The sequence below is a fragment of the Choloepus didactylus genome, chromosome 3 (assembly GCF_015220235.1).
Source record: "Choloepus didactylus isolate mChoDid1 chromosome 3, mChoDid1.pri, whole genome shotgun sequence".
In the NCBI taxonomy this organism is placed as follows: Eukaryota; Metazoa; Chordata; class Mammalia; order Pilosa; family Megalonychidae; genus Choloepus; species Choloepus didactylus.
Window position 1 is genome coordinate 164,884,825 of NC_051309.1, and position 21,319 is coordinate 164,906,143.

Below are 21,319 nucleotides of genomic sequence, written 5' to 3' on the forward strand. Positions count from 1 at the left end.
AGAATTGTGTTGTGATGCCTAAAGAAGAGTACCAATGGCACTCTGGAGTCCTTGATGGGAAAATCATTAGTTGCTTTCAAACTGGGGTTCCAATCTAGAGTTTCTGAATGTGTTTGGCAAGCCTGCCAAGTTTTGTTTTGTAAGCTTCTCTAGGGGCTCTCAGTTGGAAGAGTTCATTGACCTCCTGTGTCATGAAAAGTGACTGAGGAGCTCTGCCACCCCTCCCAAGGTTGGGGAAGTTGAGGCTAAACAGATGACAATTTGACACATCAGGGAATGGCACCTTTCATGTTTTCTGAGACCCCTTAGAGACATTCTCTATATTCCTAGAGGGATGAATGGTGCCATTACTCTGTTACTTGTCTGTGATGGCAAAAGGTTTAGATTTGGTGCTTCCATTCTCACAGATACCTTCTATTTTCCTGCAAAAGGTTTTACTTTCTTACACCACTAGGGCTTTGATTGAAGCATCTTGTGATGAAGTATGTTTTTGTTAAACTCATATTAATGAGTTAGTGAAGTCTTTGTAAGACATGTTTATTCAAGGGTTGAGTGCTTTTGTTACAAATATGCAGTGGTTTAGAAGTATCATCAGTGGCTCCACTGGGGAAAATACAAAATTCTCAATGGTTTTGCTTAATGGAACACTTTTATGGTAAAAATTTAAAACATATGAAAGTAATTTTCTTAATGTCATATCTTTTTTCTTGATTTTTCCCTGCCTTCAGTGAGCTCAAACATAAAGCATATTCATTTTCTAGTGACCCAATTAGTAGAAGCTCCTTTTTGCCTATTTTTTATTTTATGAATTGCTTTTATAGTCATGTGGATTTTCTTTTTTAAGGAGCTGATGACACTAACTGTATCTCCCAAAACTAAGTCCCTTCTCTTCGTCTTAAAATTAAACTATGGTTACTAAGTTGCCCAGGGCTGCTAAAGTTACACCCAGAGTCATGCTTAATCCTTCTTTCTCTTCTTCCCATTCTTCCACATTTTGATACTTGACAAGACAATTTTTTTCACCTTGTGTGTTTGAGGTAGACAAACCCTATTCACAATGTTGCTGTTTGATACACATAGCTTATATGTAGTTGATATTCTTTAATAATACAAAGATTTTTGCATTGCTAAAATTTTTTATGGCCTCTAATGTTTGTATGAAGTCTTACAGTCTCATGAGATGATGCATGTCATGTTTTTGAGCACTGGCAGTCTCAAGAAGTACAGAAACAGTGTGGAGAAGTATATTTTAATTTTTAAAATTAAATTATTTGTGGTCTGATTTTTTTCAAGGTCTGTTATGATTTCAAGTCTTCAAAGTGTTTGTGGAGTGGAAATATTAGTCTCCAGGCTTATTTTTCTGCTTTCTTTTTGTGGTGGTGGTGTTTTTAGTTTTGGGTTTGAGTCAGGAGAAGAACTGATCATGTTTGACACATCTGGGTTTGGACCTGGTGGGCCTGTGGCAGTTTGGGAGCTGTGGCTGCAGTGGCTCCCTAGTTGTTGAGGAAAGGCATCCCTGCATGCCCACCAGCTGAAGCCCTGTGCTTTTCCTGCAGGCCCATTTATCAGCGTGGTGCTGTCAAAGCTGGAGAACATGCTGGAGAACTCTTTGCATGTTAATTTGCTGCTTATTGGGATCATTACTCAGCTAGCCAGCTACCCCCAGCCGCTCCTGCGCTCTTTTCTGCTCAACACCAACATGGTCTTCCAGCCAAGTGTACGCTCACTCTATCAGGTATGTTAGCTGGACCCACATTCCGACCTCCTGATTTTTTGGGTGTTAATGTGCAGGGCCCCTTTCTTCTTTTCCCTTGTTATTTTTGTTTTTATTGTTGTTTAAATCTCTCTGTTCTAATTAATTTACTTTCCTTCCCTGTTTTACTAAGCTAGTTGTGTAGATTATTTTAGACCAACTGCAAAGCCTCTTTTAGCTTGATGTTTTGAGGATGCCCCACCAAGAACACCCAGGCAGTTAAAAATGAGCAAATGTCTGATACCATAATAGTTCCTGCAGGTACCGGAAAGATATTTTGATAACTGAAGGTGGAATTCCATTGTGAAGCATTAACAACATTAATGTTGTTTTGACAGGTTCTTGCATCTGTTAAAAACAAAATTGAACAGTTTGCTTCTGTGGAGAGAGATTTCCCAGGACTCCTCATACAAGCCCAGCAGTACCTGCTCTTCCGAGTGGACATGTCCAATGTGACCCCTGAGTCGCTAGCTAAAGGTAACCCAGGTGTCTCCACTCTGTCTCTTCTTAAACTGCTGCTCCTCCTTATCTGTAGTTGATATTCTTTAATAATACAAAGATTTCCCAGCCCCCTGGTTTGGGTAGCCTATATGGGTTCATGGGTGCTGCCTCGGTTCCTGGGTCCTGGAGCATTTAAAGATATTTTCATTTTTACCTACCGGGGGCGGGGGGCATCTTCTCAGTGTTCTTAAACCTAAAGAAAGCTTTGCCCTTCCCACATCTGGCCTCTTCCCACTCTGAAGGGACAAGTGGAACATTTATTTTCCTGAGAGTGGTTCAGGGAAGGATCTAATGTATGGGTTGTTGTCAGGCTAGAAGTAAATAACTTGGCACATATGGGCCAGAAAGAGGCATTACATATACACCCCAAGCCATTTTTTGGCCAGCCCTACCCAGAGGAGGACATCTGTTCTCTTCATTATGTTTTCAGAGGCTCTCTGGCCAAAAATAAATGTGCTTTAGGACTCTAGGAGGTAGAAAACCAATCAGTTGGTCTTGGAGAAGTGAAGATTATGCTCAGCCCAAAATTCCTGAGGCTGCTTTTAATCAGCTTAGAGGAGGCGGTTGAACTGGGCCCTGGCAGAGCAGGTGGGCACGGGTGGTAGGTCGGTGCTGAGGGGGATTGCCAAGAATGGTCCTGCTGCCAGCCAGGCCAGGGAACGCTGCTGCTTTGTCTCAGATCTCAGGTTGGACAGGTTTGCTGACAAGTTGTCTTCTGAGATGTGACTTAGGCCTTGGGGAGCACAGACTGGGCAGTACCCCATATTGCCCTGACTCTTACTTATCCCCATAGGCATGTCAGACTTCTTTGTGGCTCTCAGTCCTGGGCTGATAAGAAACGAGATTGGCAGTGGGAGGCAGAGCCCCTGGGCTACAAAAATGTAATGTGGGGCAATTGTCAAACCTTTAAAAAAAAAGCTAAAAAGAAACCAGAAATCTGAAGGCTTGACCCTGCGTCTGTGTAGCTGTGAGATCTTGGTCACTCTGCCTCACTGGGTCCCCGGTGCCTTGACTCTTAAAATGAAAGATTTGTTTTCCTTCTCTCAGGTCCTTTCTGACTCTAGAACTCTGGGTGTGATGAGCCCTTAGGGTACTACAAGGCAGATTTTGAAAGAAAGGTGGGTCTGTGCTACTGGTAAAACGTGAGGTCAGGCTTCAAGCTGTTGGACTGAGAAGAACTGGCAAGGCCATTCATGGAGAGAAGGAAGCCTCACATCTCAGTGGGAGGTTGGACTGCAGGCCCTGCATGGCCTCTCCTCACCACAGTGACAGTCAGTCTTTTAGCTGCACTCCTCCTGAACAGGGAGCATGATGCTGTAACCTACTCTGTGAGAGAAGGGGTGTCAGTTAGCTTTTGTGCGTAACAGACCACTGCAGAAATTCTGGCCTGAAACAAAAACATTTATGATTGCTCGTGAGTCTATGCAGTTAGCTGGGGATTCTGCTGATCTTGGCTGGACTCGTGTGTCTGCTGTCAGCAAGTGGCTGGATATGTAGGATGGCCTCACTCACATCTCAGAGTGTCAGCTGGGTCAAGCTGGGTTTGGGGGGGTGATGGTTTCTCATCATCCAGCAGGTTAGCCCAGGCTTGCCAGTATCATAGTATAGGGTTTCAGTAGTGAGAGCAGAAGCATATAAAATCTTTTTGAGGCTCAGGCTTAGAACTCACACAAGGTCAGTTCTGTTGCATACTGTTGGCCAGAACCAGCCTTGACAAGACTTTGCATGAGCCTTAACCAGTGCCTTCCAGGTGAGGGATGGTGGCGTGGGGAGTGGTGGAATCACTCACAGCTGGGCTTGGTTCTGGTCAGGCAGTCTCTGGTTGCCAGAAAAATGCCCAGAAGAACTTGTTCCCACCTCTCAACTTCATGAGGTTGTCAGCAGTGGTCAATGCTTTTTAAGAACTGTGACACTCAGGGAACTTTGACCTGTAGGAAGATTTTCTTGGGATATGAGACTTTCTTTTTAACTGAGGTTCTCAGGTTAACTTTCTAGCTTCTTTCAGTTTAGCAAAGTAACACACCCCATCCAACTTAAAAAATCTTTAAAATAACAGAAAGAGAAAGGTTCATATCCCCCTGTACAAAGTTGACTTCTGAAGCATCGAGTGTGATGTGAGTGCCTGTCAGTGAGTTGAATATGGGAGCCCTTTTCTCACTGGGACACAGAGCAATTGTACAGTTAAGAATCATGGTAATGGGCCAGATATTTGGGTTTTCAGTGTCTATTTGCACATTCCCTAACACTGTTGACAGGAAGATGAGTGTATAATGTATTTCTCTCATAACTTCTGGCATCTTCCCAGTATTAGTCTTGAAAACCTTCTGTTGTAGTTTTTCGGACCCAGGCCGATGTTTCAGAAAACCACTCCTGGTTCTGCTGTTTATTTATACGCCCCTTCCTCCTTGCCTTTTTCTGCAGGTGCTGTATGCACTTGTTGAGGCCTTTTACAAGGGGTGTAACTCAGGCACCTGCAGAAGGAACTGTGTGTGTGCCCACTGCTCCAGAGCAGGCAGCCTTCCTGTGCCAGCTGTCACATTGTCATTCTTGAGACTGTTGGTCTCTGAGGTTATCCACTTGCCAGGCTTTTATTTTTTCCCTTAAATACTTTCCAAACCAGAGAGTCCCTTGTATTTGCTTATATTCGGAATTCTATCAGTGATCTCTAATTCTGGAAGGAAGGTCAGGCAGGTATTATCCCTGTACAGAGAAGGAAACTGAGAGACTATATGATAAGCTGGTTGTCAGGTAGGTACCATAACTTGGATCTCCTAGCTCTGGTACTTTGCGATATGTTCAAAGGCCAATAACCCAGAGGTGAGGCCGTGTTGATAAGACCCAGCTGCTGACGGAATTGATTTAAGGATTATTTACGCCTGCTAGCCCTCGGTCTCCCTGACTGGGTGCCTCAGTTAGTGAAGATAACTTAAATTCCAGGAGTCAAGTTGGATAAATGAACCTTAGTGTTGATACCTTATTCATGGATTCAAGCTAGTAAAAGGAGCCACAGAAATCCTTTTTGGGGGGAGAGGAAGAGTGAATTTGAAAGAGAAAGATGAAGGTGAGGAATATGACATCTCTAGGGAGGATCAGGAGAAGGGAAAACCTTATGTCAGTCGGTTGCTTCACTCATTCGTTCAGCAAATGTTTTATTAGCTTCTACCACAAATAATGAACAACTGTGCTAGGGTCTGTGAAAGACACATTATCAGATAGGGCCTCAGCCCTCTGAAAGCTCAAAGTGTAGTAGAGGAGATAAAACATAAATAACAATGCAAGACTGAAGTGCACTGCAGGCTTTAGTTGGTATAGATAAAATGGGTTTCAGGCTAGAACAGGGGACAGGAGACAGGAACTGCTTTGTGAAGTCAATGGCAGCTGAATTGGTGATGATGGCTGATGCTGATCAAGAGGTCACTATTACTTTATATCTATTCATTCATTTAAGCCTTACAGCAACTCTATGAGCTTTTGACAGATGAGGAAATTGAAGTGCAGAGAGGTAAGGTAACTTGCCTGAGGTCACTCAGCCAGTAAGTGGCAGATCTGTGCTCTTAATCACTATACCTAGTGCCTCTCACGGCTAGTACGATTCAGGTGTGCAGAGCTATGGGGGATGTGTAATCAGCAGAAGAATGGACAGTGGAACCGGCATGGACAATGAAGGTCTTGGACTGGTGCCCAGGGGTAGCCCATTCCCCATTGCTATTCATATAGATACCAACCTCCCGTGTGAGCTTCGTGGGCCCTTTGGAGAGTTACAGGGCTTGAGGATCAGGGTAAAGGGGGTGTCTCTGAGGTTGGCAGTGTATCTCGGTGATGTCAACACTTTTGTCCTCATTCTATTGTCAGGGCATCTTGTGATTTTTTTGCTGAGAGGTAGTAGCTGACAGATTTTTGATGTCTGATTTTCGATGGCATGAACTGTGATAAGCTTTAATCTAATAGGATATTTACAGCAGTAAAATGGAGGATTTTTTTTAACACTAAAGACTGTAGTAGTGAGTTGTGGAAAGTACTATAAATGTCAAGAATTTTTAGTACTGTAGTTAAGAATTCCAACTCTGAGAAGAGTGTTGAAAAATAGGACTGAATTCCAAAAAGCAGCCAAAATAATGAAGAGCCCGAATATAATGATTTATAAGGAATGATAGAGACTGTTTGGGTAGGGGGCAGAGAAAGACATAGATGATTTCTACAAATAAATGAGGGCTGGAAATGTTTAGGAATTAAATAGGGAAGTATGAGCCATTTTATTTAGTAAAGTTGATTTGATACGACAGTGTAAATCACTTGAATATGTTAAAGTGTGGGTTCATATCATGTTGGACCTACGTTATTTAAATTGAGATTGAACCCCCTGGAAACCCTCCTTAAACTAGTAGGCATCAGCTGTTCGCTGCCCCTACATCTCGTTGGTTGTGGGAAGTTCCCAGTCTGCTCTAACAGCACCCAACTTCCTCTCCATTACTTCCAACTATCAGAGACTTCAGGGAAAATTAGGAGGCAAAAAGGCTTCTTCCATTTTCTTCTCCATAAAAGGCTGGAGGCCCTGGGCAGGAGACTGAGGGTCACCAGGTAGCCCTGGAGGCTGAGTTGGGTGTACAGAGTTGGGTACAGCTGGTTTCAGCCACCCTCCCTCCTGTAGCTACACCATGTGAACAGGGCTTAACAGCAAAGGAGGACCAGTCACCTCAATACTAGGAGATTGGGGGAGCAGATGGTACCCCTGGGCATCCCTAAATATCCTTCTTGATGTGCTGTCTTCACTCGGTTGATGCCAGCAGCAGGAGATGCCTTTTTCATTTCTTTTTTTCCCCATCCCACATCCTGGGCATGAAGCGTTCTTGATAAACCTTCACTCTTGCTGTGGTTTCTGCACAAAGTTCCTTATACAGGTATTGGATAAAACTCTCATATCACATGCCCTATGCAGGAGGTTATCTGCTAGGACAAATACGTGAAATAGGTATGTGCTCAAGGGCTGGGTCTTCAGACTTCATTCAGTTATAGGAACTGAACCCATGACCAGAAACCCTTTCCCACCACACACGCTCTTCATTTAAGAGTGTGGAAGTCACAGTGACAGTCCTCATTTCTGCTTTCAGATTCCACTCATGATGCTTCCTGGACTGCAAGTGGCAAGAACCTTTTGGTGGAAGGTCCTCCAAGGGTGCTTCAGCCCTTCCTGACCAACAGAGCCAAGGTGGCTGGGGTGCCCCCAAACCTTCCCCTGCCAGTGAGGAACACCATGCTGGCCGCCGCCCTCTTCCCGGAGTTTCTGAAGGAGCTGGCTGCCTTGGCCCAGGAACACTCCATCCTGTGCTGCAAGATCCTGGGCGACTTCGAGGACTCTTATTGTTAGCTTTTTTGTTTGTTTGTTTTTTGAAGAGAGGTTCTTATTTTACAAGGTTTTAGTGTTTTGACTGACTGTTAAATGCAAAGCTGCTTATAAAAATTTCTACTTTGATATTTCCTGACAATACTTGATTTGGGGAGGGGGGTGGATTTTCTTTTAGCTCCTCTCTGAATACCCAGGTCTTTCCATCTTATGTTACAGAGAACATAAGTCTCATAAGCTGATTGCTCCCTTGGCAGGTTTTCTTTGCTCAGCTTTTTTTCCTCACATTTTTTGGGTGTTTTTCTCCCATCCTTTTCAGTCACTCATATTGCAGCTCAGATCACACCAAGTGAATAATTGGGACTCAGTGATTTCTGGGAGTGCCCATGTCAGAAGGCTGGCTCTTCAAGAGCATGAAAATGCATGTCTGCAACTTACGCAAGTCCTGTTGCCTTCTGCATTTTGGCTTTTGTTTTTTAAAAGGGAAGAATAAAGATGTGTAGCCCAGCCCACTCTTGCTTTCATCATACAAGCACATGTTGCATATCCCTTTGAATTTTACTTCTAGGATTTGGATTCTGCCCAACATGTATTGCCTTATGGTGCAGGAAAATCTACTGGTCTCACCTAACTGCCTGGGAAGTCCATTGTATCTTGGAGAGAACTTGGAATGCAGGGAATTTTTCTTATTGCTTGAGAGTTTTCTTTAATCAGTTATATCACTACCTAAACACTGAAAACAGCCTTATTTTAATGTGATTTGTGCAAAATGAAATATACCTATGCAGACAGTTACTTTGGATTTTAGGACTTTGATCAGATAAAGAAAGCATGGTATCATATACTTAGGTAAGAAGACAACTATAGTTATTTAATTTAAAGTGCTTTATGAACACAAACAGATTAACTTGTCTAGCTATTTTGTGGTAAGGTGTTTTTTTTGGGGGGGGGGAGTACAATGGGGAGAAAGGATAAAGGTAAACGAAATGAAATCTGTAAAAACACTGGTAATTGTTTTTAATTCTTTTTGCTTTTGCTAGTATGTTGCACTTTGTAGAGAAACAGGTACTGTACAGCCCACTTTGGAGCTGGGATGCAGATGCAAACAGGTCACAGGGAGCTCTGCAAAGCCATACAGAAATTTTGCCTTCTGAGTAATGGGGTTCATTAGAAGGCCCCAACATGATGTATTAGTACATTTGTGCTGCTTTTCAGTCTGCACCAAGAGGCATAATTATATTTAGAGCCACAGTTACCACCAAGAGGGGAAACACACAAAATAATTGTGGGCTAAAAATGACCTCACAAGAAACTGATATTTATGGATTTTAAATTCCACTCCCTTCTCTTTGGGACCCAGTTCTGTCAGTGAGAAGCAGGTAATGAGGATGCACCTCCCTGTTCAGGAGGGAAGTTGGAAGTCCCAGTTCTGTTTCCTGCTGAGACCTGGGACAGCCACAGGTCTGGTGACTGATGGCAACCTACTCTGGAGCCACATGGAGTTGTGCCTTAGGAGCACTGGTTTGGTGTCAGTTAGGGTCCTTAGTACAGGAGGAGAGTAGAGGAGAGAATCACATCTGAGGCACCGGAGAAGTGAAGCTGGCCTTTCTGTGTTTCGGGGATGTCGAGGTAGCTTTGTACTGAGAGAGAAAGAGCTAGCCTATGGAATAAAGACACCAGGAGATCTGGCCTGGTCTGGGTGAGCTCTAAGGAGCCAGCCTAGCAGAGTTTCTGAGTCTAGGCAAGAAACCAAAGATACCAATTCATTGTACATTTCTGACTACAAATTTGCCTGTTTTGAAAAATGGTTTGTCCCACCGTGGTGCAGCAGCTCAGAAGTGAGGCCCAGCAGTCTGGCCTACTTTCAGCTCCCCAACACCTGGTTGTATTTGCACAGCCCACAAGTCTCCACTGGAAAAGAAGGTAGTTTAACGTAGAAAGAGAGGAACAGTTAAGGATGGAATTTCAGTTGTAATTTATTATCCTTTACATTTGTTTTGCACAAGTATTTATCTACCTGTTTGTGCTTAACAGGAACATAAAGTGCTAAAGCCACAGCCGGAAACTGTATTCTTCAGGGTTTTGGTTTTATTTACACCTCCCTCTATTTCCTAGTGCTGGTGTAGATTCTTCTTGAGTCCATATTGCTTCTCCTTTGTGGAAGGTGCCCTTAAGGAAGAGATTGAGTTTGTGCCTCTTACTATTATTTTTAACAGTTGTTGAAGTGGACTTTAAAGGAGGACAGAGATGATGGTATTGGGGGTGAGACGGAAAATTTAACTTTCCATGGGAGGAGGTGCTGGTGCTGGTAGCAAACGCATCTGATAATCCTCCCTAACTTCCTATTTAGAGTTGGAAACTGGTTCATGTTTCTGAATCTGTTGCAGCCTCCTCCGGAGTGCTGTGTCCAGTTCTTCAGAATGGAGGCAGAAAACCAAACTGGAAATAGGGAACTGGAAAACCCATATGGTTGAGTGAAATAGCCAGGAGTGGTTTAGATAAGGAGGTTCAGGGAATGGTATGGACATGACAAAGGAAAAACAACAGAGACCTGAGGCTATTTTTATAAACAGGAGAAATGCAAATCCTGAAGAATTTGGGGGAGTGAACAGTGATTTAGGCAGATATGAAGACAGACCGTACAATAGTAGGGGACAATGGGAACTCTTTGGCGGTGGGAAAAAAATCATGGTAATGGAGTGGAATATTCTAGACCTAAAGTAAATAGGTGAGACCCTTAGCAATAGTTTTGTTTTGTTTTGTTTTTGTTTCTGTTTTTAAATAATGAGTCAGGGGAAAAATACTTTGAAAGAATTGGCAATGCTTGAAAATGTACTTCAAGAGTGTGGATGCTTTTCTAGGCGACAGGCTCCCGCTATTGTTGAGAGAACACAGGGAAGAGGGAAGCAGTGGGCGCAGACCCTTGGGTACAGCCGGTGAAGTGGGCACCACTGACTAGCCTACTTCCTGGTCCTGGGCAGTGAAGGCTAATCAAGGGTTCCTGGAGCATCACAACATTAGTCAGGGTCTGATTTAAAGGTCTAGACTGAGTGGATTTTGCTGTTCGAAGTATATGAGAACACTGGGATGCCTAAAAATGGCTTTTGAAATGGCCAAGTAAATATTTTAAAAATTTTTAAAAAAGAAGTTTCAGGTTAGGTTCAGCCTAAAACATAGTTTCATGGGGTAGATTACAATTTCTTGGCCATGATATGGGGATGCAGGAGCAATTAATTGGAGATGTGATTTTCTTTATCATTAGATACTTCCTTTTCCTGCTGTTTAGAGGAATTGTGAAATTGATCTCATTTTGGTTAGTATGATTTTGGAAAATACTTTGACGCGCTGAGGTTGGAGTTGATGTCTCTGCCATGTGTAGAAGGGATGCATTTGGTTCACTTACAGGTTCTCAAGCGTACCCTTTCCTTAGCAGGTGGTTTTTACCTAGGTCAGATGTAGCTGTTGATTTTCAATTCACAAGGCATCATGGGGCTGGGGTGTTGTCAGGAAAATATTCTTTTAAGAATAGAATCTAGAAATGGGATACATGAGTATTTGTGTTACCTATTTAATTGGGCAGCCAAGGGTGCTCATGTTGAGTTTTTTTCAATGTCTATGAAACAACTTGGCTGCAGTGGTTGTTTGGGTTGATTTCCTTATGTTGGAGGTTTGGGTTGTGGATTTCCTGCCCATTCTGAATTTGGAGCAGCATGTCTAGGTTGCTTTCATTAGGGAGCCCTGCCCAGCAGGGATGGGATGGGTCACTGGTGTGGTGCTAATGTCTGCAGTTGTTGGTGCCACTGTACATGTTCAGTTCTCCTTTAAGGACATTTATTTATTGAAATGGCCATCACACTTGCCATTTTTATGAAATGTTCTATAGCAGGAAAGCTATTACTGCACATGCTCCTGGCCCTGGCCAGTGTATTGTAGTGGTTTTCTGTGAACTTCAGCCAACTTTGCAGTATTCGCTCCTTCTGGGAACAGCAGTCCTCTTGTCACTGAGGCTACATCTGCTTTAGGTCATTAAGATATTCCCGGACCCCTTCTTGTTTCAGCCGTCAAGTCTATAAAATCACACAATACTAATTCTCCATCAAATAACTGCTTAAAGCAAAACAGTGTCAAACCAGTTGATACTTCACCATTAAGTCACATCATAGAGGAAACATTTTAAAAAGAGAATGGAATTGATTTTTTTTTTTTGAATGACCATAATAAACCTAATGCTTTAGAAAAAAAGCTCTCAGAAGACTAAGAATTGTTTTCGGGACAGTTTCGCCTCAGTAAATCCTCTCTGCATTCAGGCATTTATTAGGCCTTACTTTTTTGGGAGGACAGATTATCCTGGCAGCTCATTAACTGGATAAACAGGATTTTGGTGAAAGATTTTCAGTTGAGGTTCTGTGGGGAATAGAAACAACGGGACATGATGGGGGAACCTTCAGTTCTTTGGCCTCTTGGAGTCCTAACCCTGATTATGATTTTTAGTTAGGACTGACCCTTCCTATCCCATCGTTTCAAGGTGAATTTTGTTCCCTTCTTGCAAGAAGTTAACCTAACTCACTGTTACCCATACAAGTAGCCAGACTACCAATAGGATTCTTTCAGTGTGAGTTTGATATGCATTTCAGGCATCTTTTGGAGTTTAGATTTACTGTATCATTTCAGAACCTGACAGGATGATGGGATCTCTTAGGCCAGATTATAAACTTCATGGAGCTCAGGCTGCAAAAATTCACGCTGCTTAGCATGTCAGCTGACTTTTATTGGGACAAGGCTACAAAAGGCCCACCTGTAGCCAGGCCTCTTTTTGCCTTGCAGATATTTTTAAAGAGGAAATTTGGTATGACTAAATACTTAAATGATACCTGCTAAGTCATTTGACCAAGGGAGGCAGAGGGAGAGAGTTTCAATTGAATGCTTTCCATTTTGCAATCTGTCAGCTCTGTTCACAAATAATCCAATAATGCATTTGTCTAAAACCTGCTAAAGAAGCATGGTAATAACCACTTCCACATTGCATTTGGTAATCGGTAAGTAACATAGCATTTCAGATAAATTAGTGGTTTTAATGTCACTATGTGGAATCATTTAAACAATGAAGCTAAATTTAATAGAGTTGAAAAATACAATAAAATTTTGGGTCATGGCCATAAGCAGTATACTGAATTAACCTCATAAGAGCTGTGGAAGGGTACATACCACTATGGTGTATTTTTAAAATTTCATGGCCTTTTTCTAGATTAGCAATATCTACCAAAAAAAGTTTGGGGGAGAGGTTGGTGCTCAGCGAAAACATTCTTACTTTGTTGTAATCATGTTTGAAGTTCCTTTTTCTGGGCCACCTAACACCTTGAAACAGACAAGAAGCTCCTTTCTAGACCCAAATGGCCCAGAACATAAAGCCTAGTAGTTGGCCCTACCAGTTTCTCATACAAAGCAGCCACAAGAAGGCCGTCCATTAATTTTGTACTCACGCTGTGCTTGGCTGTTTGCTGAGTGCTGGGGCTGACACTCTTCTACCCTTCTCACCAGAACAAACTGGCCATCCAGCCAGCTCCTCAAGCAACCGCCATGGTTTGGGCCTGACCTGGTGGACAGCCAGTTTTCTGGCACATTCACCCCATAGTCCGAGCCTCAGCAGCACGCACCCAGCCCACAGGTGTGTGGATTCCAGTGACAGATGGCAATGGCTTTACCTGTGGCACCAACTCATACATTTTAATGAAATTTTCTCCTGAATAACAAACACAAAACCAGACTGAATTCACACTCATTGCAAAGACATACTTACAATTATATTTCACTGAAGTCCATATATGAGCAGATTCATACTCTGTGAATTTCTTAAGGTGTTACATAAACATCTCTTTCGAATATCTAGTTAGGTTCCGAGTAAGATATCTGAGCTGTGGCTTTGATTTTTCTCTAGTAGCAGTTACATCACTATAAAAGTCTGGTTTTCAGGATTTCAGAACATGGCATTCAAGACAATAGGCAATTGTCAGAGCTGGACAATAACATTTTTAAGGATCAAGTATTTTAATAATGGCATTTTTCTCTGGGGACTGATTAGTCCCTAATATGGTTTACAACTGACATCTGGCTGTGGCATTTAAGTAAGCAATGGATATAAAATGGTCTGGGAAATCCTCCAGTGCTTTTTGTAAGGTTTGATTGTCCAAGAGGTCATCTTTGGTGAAAATGAACCTTATTATTTCTTACAAAATAAATGGCCCTTCTGTATTCCAATCGCAGACCTCTGCCTGTTTGTAATTCAGAGACTTGTGGAGGGAGGAAAGAGAATTGACTCCATCTTTATCTGTCTTAAGGAGGTTTACCAAAAATAACAAGTGTACTTTTTACTTTTAGGCTCAGTAGTTTTCAGGATTGCAACAGAATGTGGGGCACATGGCTTCCCAGGAGATGTAACATATTCTTTTACAATTCTAAGTCACTAATTAAAAAAAAAAATTTAACATTACTTCCTAATGCTTGTCTAAAAGAAACCACACAAGTGACTTCCTTTCCCTCCTGGCTTTTTTGGTTGGGTAAGAGGGACACTTCTCTCATCGCCCTTAGTGAGGGAAGCCATAGCAGTGGTCCACTAAATTGGTGCTAGGGCAGAAGGGACACTTTTCTCTAGTTCCTTGATGCTACTGGGAAGGTTTTTAATGTTATTCTGAGAGGGCTGAAGGATTCATAGTTTAAAATCAGGGCTTTCAAAGAGTTTGTTCTCTTGCTTATGTCATAGTTTGTTTGGCATGTGCTTTTAAAGAAACAAAAACCAGTCTTTAAAGTAAGAACTGTGAGTCAGACGTAGCACAAGCATAATGAACAAAGGGGTGCCACAGTACACAAGGGGAAAACAGCATTACTGTCATGAAAACTGGTGTGACAACAACCCAGCCTTCATTATGAGACTTAGCTGCACCATGATTGTTGTTACAGGTCAAGATTTAGATTTACTAGTTTATAATCTTATTCTTTCTAGGCAAAACAGATCAATTTTAAGGTTACAGCTTTTATTGTTTTCTCTTTTTTGGCTCAAGGATGGGGGTGGATTTGGTGGGTTGTCAACTGCACAATCTTGACGTGTAACTTAATTTTTTATGATATTTCAGTATATATTTTACCCATTAAATTTATTTGAAAACTTCTGTTGTCTTTTTACAAAAAAAAACAAAATTCACGTACCAACTTTTGCCTTCCAGGATCCCTAGGGAGTTGAACACTTGTACGTGGCAGAAGGGTGATGGCAACGAATACCTTCTTCCCTGCCCTCATGAGATTTTGTGTTTATTCTGTTTTGTTGTGTTTTCAGCTCATAAACCTATTTTTAGGCCTAAAGTATCTGCATCCAAATTATAGTCTGTTTTGATCATCACCATTCCCCAGGATCTAGAACAATGCCCCGGGAAGAGCTCTGAAATACTTATTGAATGGATTGCTGAATGAAAAGTTTTCTTACAAATGATGCAAAAATTTGAAACAGGTTTTATTTAGTTCAGAATTATTAAATACTAGAATTTTCTCCTTTTCAGTCACTGCTGAAGCAGTCACCGAGCCACGCTGCTGTCAGTGAGGCAGGCCTGCCTCCTGTCCTCTGTGGGGGCAGCGCCTGTGTCCAGGTCTGCGAGGACAGGAGTGGGTATGAGGCCTCACCACGGAGAAGGTGTGGCTCGAGCCGGGGACTGGACGAGGCCCGGCAGGGAGGAGCACATGGACAGCAGGTTTCAGTGCTGGCTGCTCTGTTCTCTCTCTCTCTGGCAGAGGGCTGCAACCATTTCACGCTGACAGCTTCTTCTCCAGGATTTTCTTTATCACTGTTGGATCTGCTCGGTTTTGAGTTGCTTTTCGGGCCAACCCCATCAGTTTATTTATGGCTTTGAGGTTTCCCTTCTTCACACCCATAACCTTTAATGATAGAAATTAAGAGGAGAAAATACTCATATCTAAAAATCCTAAACTAAGGTTTAAGTTTACGGAAAATTAAATTCATTTTCTTCTGTTAGTACTAGATGAAGGGAAAGGGGGGCGGGGAGGGTTAACTTCTTAGGAGGTTTCTAGGCTCCTGCCAAAGGAGATTTTTGCTGCTTAGCCTTCTGATTAAAATGAACAAGAGGGAAAGCTGAGGTATAACAAGTGATTGCCTACAGCTAGAGGCTGGCTCAGAAGAACAAGGGCACTCTCCTTCCGGGTGCCGCAAGGACACGAGGACACAGAGCCTCTCAGACCTTCCGAGTGAATCATCTCTCTGAGGTGAATTATCCAGCCTAATCAGAGTGAGGATGCCTCTCTCCAGGAACAGTGTTCGGCCGTCACTGGGAACGTATGGCTTTCCTCCACCCCATCCCTGCCAGTAAGATCCATTATTAGTACACAAATCTAAGAAACGGCAGTTCCTACAGAGCATTTGGTTGGGGGGGTGGTGGTGGGTTGGGTGGGAATGAAGAGAGTAGGTGCTGAATTCTTATCAAATAACCACTGACTGAGAGGGCCCTGCCGCCTCTGACCTCAGCTGCACAGTGTCTTGATCAGCAGCGACGTCTGAGCGTATCAGCACTCAAGTGCCTGCCACAGGACGAGTCGGAAACTACTTTATCAGCCACTACAGATGAGGCAGGAAGATGGAGACTGCCAGGACCCAGCACAAGCTCATTTTCCTTATCAAGAGCTCTTTATAGAGCTGTTAGTGTCCCTGGCAAGCTGATGGGTGGGTGGGTATTATTCTGAAAGAGATGCTAGCAGTTTCCTTCCCCACTAAAAAATATCTCCAGACAACATGGTTAGACTTGGGAGGGAGGAATGCAACTCATTTTAGCTTTTCTATTTTGTGCTAGGCTCACAACACAAAATGACTTGGTTTTCAGCCATGCTCCCATCAAGGATTTTCTTCCTAATTTACAAGTAATTTTCTTTTCTGCTTTTCTTCCCCCTTCTTAAAGGCATGAAGCTAAAGTGTTTTTATCCTCTGCAGCCACGCCTGCTGGCTTTTACTGAGCAGTCCTCCTTCTGAAATAGAGCTAGCTGAAACAGATTCAAATGCCAACCTTGGGAGAGGGTGACATACCTAGGAGACCAAAACTTGGATCTAGTGAGCTTGATAACACCCATTTAAATTATAACCCCATGCTGATTAAATCCAGGAGTAGGAAAATAGGTTGCATTTGTCCAATATTCACCTAATTTCATCTCTTCTGACCTAAGATACTGACAAATAGAGCATTATTGGTGAAACTGGGCCAGCTGTTATTAGGAAGAGCCTCTGGGCTGCCACAGGGAGCAGTGGGAAGGCTCCTGGCCACGTACGTCTTCAGGTTTGGCTGGCCAGGAGGGCGGACCCTCTCTCCTGCTGCTTAAAAAGACCCTTCTTCACCCTGCAGCAAGATAATCACCAGTTCCGGATGTCCCTCCAACACGGCTTGGCAGAGCTGTTCCAGTGCTGCTTGATCCTCCATCAGCTCAAGCTTCTTTTCTGAAACAATCTGTGCTGGAGTCTTCCCTTTGCTCCGCCACAGTTCCTCAAACACCTACAGGCCAGAGGAAGGAGAGCGGGAAAGAGAAGTGAGTCAGCCCTTCAGCCAGCAGCCCCCTGCCCAGTGTTCCCTGGTAGGGATAAGCAGACGGAATTAACACCCAGCTGCTCGGGCCTGTCCCGGCAGGAAAGGGCACGTGGTTGCCACTGGGTGCCCCGACTTCCCTGAAGCATCCCTGACAGGTGGGTCGGGGAATGAAGCCACTCACGATGGCATGTAAACAGCAGTCTCTCCCGAATGCTAACTGCGCCTCAGTACAGAGGAGGACAGGACTCTGGTTCTCACTCACAGGGGTCCCTGACAGACACCCATGTGGCTCCCCAACTTGCAGTGCCTCCTGGTGGGAGGTGTGGGGGTGACGATTACTCACAGGATTCCTGCTGACAGGAGTCAGAGGGCCAGTGAAAGATCTGTCTCATGTCCACTGAGTTAGGTGACATTTTGGTAAAAGATGGGGCCACATCCTGCACTTAGATGAAGTCTAGAAAACTGCCTGCTGGGAAACATGATTTCAGAGGGGCAAGAAAGTGGCCCCATAATGAAGATACAAAATGGAAAACAACAAAAAACATACATTATAATCCACTGGGGCCTCTGGCCTAGCACATTTATCCCCTAGAGGTAGAGCTGGAGCCAAACTGAACTAGGATAATTAATGGTTAGTGGCATGTATATTTTTCTACTTAAAAAATTGCGACAACAACAAATTCCAAAACTGATCAAACTTGGAAAAAAGGAAAACACTTTTAGGAAAGGCAATTCCTAGGGTAGCTGTTTTCCTCATTCCTCTTGTTTTTCTAGTATAAACTGGAACAGGGGTGGGTCTGTCTGTCTCCTGCTAGCACCTCCTTCATCTCAGGCTGGGGCCATCCCTGAACACTGAACATTCCCTTTTGTCATTCTGGCCTGGAATGGGCCAACCAGGAGCCACTCCTCCAGGAAAAACAGAGCTCTTCAGTAATTAGCACATATAGCACAGCCAATGAAGGGGAAGGACTCAAGGTTTGCTCCAATCTGAATCAAAGCAAACCAGAAATACTTATAGCTATGGACGTGCCAGGCACCGTGCTTTCAGCTCAGCTTCTCAGGCCAAGGACAGAGAACGTGGCTAAGATTTGTATTTAGGGGTCCGTCTGTGAGCTCCTTAATAGGACCCCCTCTGGCCACCAGCCCTGGCTTCCCATGGGAAGTCTGCCCCTGCTCTGAGAAATATAATGAAAATACATGCCTCCAGCTCAACTCAACTCATCTAGTATTAACCTGACAATGAGTAAAGCATTGCAAGAGGGGCTAGGTGCAAAAGCAGTTAAGAACTTCCCCTGCCCTCAACACACTTATTAATGGCGTGCCGGCAGCATATGAAGAGAACAGAAGAGTTTTTAGTGAGGTTTATACTCAGTGAGCTGCCCCACAAGCAAGTCTGAAAAGTTTCTCTGCTCTTTTCCCCGATATATTTAATTTTTTTGGCTTAAGACTTAAAATTTTTAAATACTGTTTTCAATTATAAAAAGTTAATACAAGTTCACTGTAAAAATAAGGAAATATAGAGAAGATAAAAAGAAGTCTCCAGTATTGCCATTCCCTCAAGATAACCGATGTTAATATCTTGTTTTTTCTTCCCTTCTTTTCCTTTCTTTTCTTTTTAAACATAGCTGTGATCATAATGTATATACAATTTGCACCATGTTTTTTTAAATCACAGAATTACATTAATAAAAAACCTAATAGCCATCAAATGCATTTATCATAGCTTAATTGAATTATCCCCTACTGGTAGATATGTTGACTTCTTCCAGTAAATATTTCATTGATCTGCAGAGACTCCTAGGTAAGTTCCTACTTGAAGATGCCAACATTCAGGAAGAACTCCCATGGAGATTTCACACCCTGGCCAAAAGCACACCACCTGCAAGGATTTGCTCATGAATCTATGAGCTCTTCTCACAGGAAAAGAGGTGGAAAAGATGGTCACTCCACAGAGCCCAGGCCTGGCAGGCACTGGGCCACTTCTGGCCACGTCCACACCCACAGACACGGGCACTTTCTTCCTGCCCGGCCACGGGAGCCGCGTGCGCTGGGAGCACAGAGCAGACCCTGAGGCTCCCGAGGGACTCGGCCTCTGCTGGGGCCCAGTATGGCTGAGACCTGCCCGACACGCTCAGACAGGGTTGCATTTGCCTGGGCCCAAACAACTCAAATAGTGGCGCTGTGACAACCAGACTCCAGGGATCACATCCCAACTAGACCGCTCAAAAGGAAAAGGAGTTCAGTGCCAGGACGGAAGTAAACGCAGAGTGGCTGGCTGCTCCCTGAGAAAGGGGGGCGGGGTAGGTACAAAAGAAGGACACCAGAGAAACACATTTCAGTGCCCTCTGGGAACAAATGGCACCTAGTGGCCGGTGTGTTTCTCACTCCCAGAGCTACAATACATCAGCTTATTAACTTCACAAACTGTGTACCAATTAGTGAAGTGGCCATTATAGCCAGACCCAGCTCCCTGGCTGACAGGATAAGACTCCAGCTTCCCAATCCTCTGCTTATTCCAACTGAAGTTGAGGAGTATGCACCCTGGCTCAAGTCCAGCAGGGTGGGAGTCCCTGAAGGGAGCTGGATGTGCCTCCAGCACACTCGGAGGCCAGGCCAGGCTCTCCAGTGCTCCCCTGGCCCTCTTGACACTCACATAATGGCCTCCCTGGTTGCTGAGCCTTGTATTGCAGCATAAATCCTCTGCTTTTGTGTTTGATCACCACCCTGGGAAGTGCTGTTGAAATGCAATTGTTTCTGGCCAGGAGTGCAGCTCCCAGGTCCTGCTGCTGCCCACCCAAGACAATCACACACAAGGGGTTTCTAGCAGAGTGTGGGTGCTCGGCATTAATAAACGGCCAACGGAAGTAGGGGATGTAAGTGGGAACATCCACCACAGTCACACACCAACCACTTGAGCTGGCTCTGACAGATGGGGCAAAAACACAGACTCTGCTTCCCTGCGGACTGAATTCACACACCTTCTTGACTGCTACCCACCTGTTTCTTTAGCTAAAGCTATTTTTAAAGTATGTCATAGGAAAGATGGAAGGAAAGCATGGAGGCCCCCTAACCTGTCCCTGCCCATCATGGGGCTTTCAAGGTCAGAGTTTGGAGGAAAGACCTGTTTGAGTCAGATTTCAGAGACAGAGGCAAGACAACTACAGAAGGGGAGTCCCCTCTTTTGTCAAAAGCAAGTATTGTGAAGGCCATTCTTCCAGAAACGCACCCACATCAACCCTGAAAGAACCAGGACACAGTAAAATGTGCGAAGAACTAAAGGGGGGAAAAGGCATCAAGTCATTTGTAACACAGTCTTAATGCATCGTCCATATAACACTTTCTACATTAAAGAACTTCAGGTGATTTCTCTTTAAAGCAGACCACAAAGTAGACAATGGAAAAGTGGTTAACTGGCACACTTGAATGTTAAAGTGCAATTTCCTGCCCACTCTCACTGGTAACATTAACTGGATAGTCCTTGGGAGACAGTAGATGATATGCATCTATCTCCAGGATGTACAAAGGACATAGAAACATGCTCCACACAATTTCCCCTTGAGCCTTGACTTTGGCCAGCAGTCTGGAAAAAGCCCAGGGCCTCTGAGTTACAAAGAGGCTGGGAATTCACTGGGACGAAATTTGCAGGTTAGCGGTGACTGGTGTGTCCCAGCTGGCCCTGTCCTTGGAGAGGGGAGGAGATGGGGACTGCCAGCTGCTACTTCAATAAACAGAACTGGGTCTTGTGAGAGAAACCTAGGATGCTTTTGTCTACAGTTACCAGAAGTTTGCCCTCAATGATATATAATCTTTGAGTTTCTATTTCTATTGCTGAAAAACAGGGCTGCTCCATGGTGTTAATCTCTTAACTTCCTCCCCCACCCCACCCTAGGGTGCTGAGGGGATGATGTCTGTAAATCTCAGAAGCACTGCTGGAAATGTGTAAGTGGTGAAAAGAACGAGCAATGTTGTAAGGAGAGACAGAGATAGATTAATAACAAATTAGAACAAAAAGTCGGGGGGTTCTTTGGAATTCAGAATGTTCTCAGGTCAGGATGATCTTTCTGCATATCTGTCATCCCTAGGAGTCACTGACTTTCTTCTTCACCCCTTGGTCATCTAATCACTAATGGAGACTCTTCCAGTTTCTATCGGGGT

General features: G+C 43.8%; 2 protein-coding genes across 5 annotated transcripts in view; one reads left to right on the top strand and one right to left on the bottom strand.

Annotated features, from left to right (window-relative positions):
* The window catches only part of FAM160A1 (family with sequence similarity 160 member A1), a 291,232-nt gene extending 276,478 nt beyond the window's left edge, over positions 1-14,754 (top strand). For all 4 annotated transcript variants that reach the window (XM_037830813.1, XM_037830812.1, XM_037830815.1 and 1 more), the window contains 3 exons: positions 1,557-1,735; positions 2,092-2,230; positions 7,363-14,754. In XM_037830813.1, coding sequence (XP_037686741.1) covers positions 1,557-1,735; positions 2,092-2,230; positions 7,363-7,619 — 575 coding nt within the window. In that variant the 3' untranslated portion in view covers positions 7,620-14,754. The remainder of the gene's footprint in view (positions 1-1,556; positions 1,736-2,091; positions 2,231-7,362) is intronic.
* A 318-nt stretch (positions 14,755-15,072) lies between these two features.
* The window catches only part of GATB (glutamyl-tRNA amidotransferase subunit B), an 89,178-nt gene continuing 82,931 nt past the window's right edge, over positions 15,073-21,319 (bottom strand). Inside the window, exons 12-13 of the mRNA XM_037830817.1 lie at positions 16,997-17,131; positions 15,073-15,515 (exon numbers count right to left, since the gene is read on the bottom strand). Coding sequence (XP_037686745.1) covers positions 15,387-15,515; positions 16,997-17,131 — 264 coding nt within the window. The 3' untranslated portion in view covers positions 15,073-15,386. The remainder of the gene's footprint in view (positions 15,516-16,996; positions 17,132-21,319) is intronic.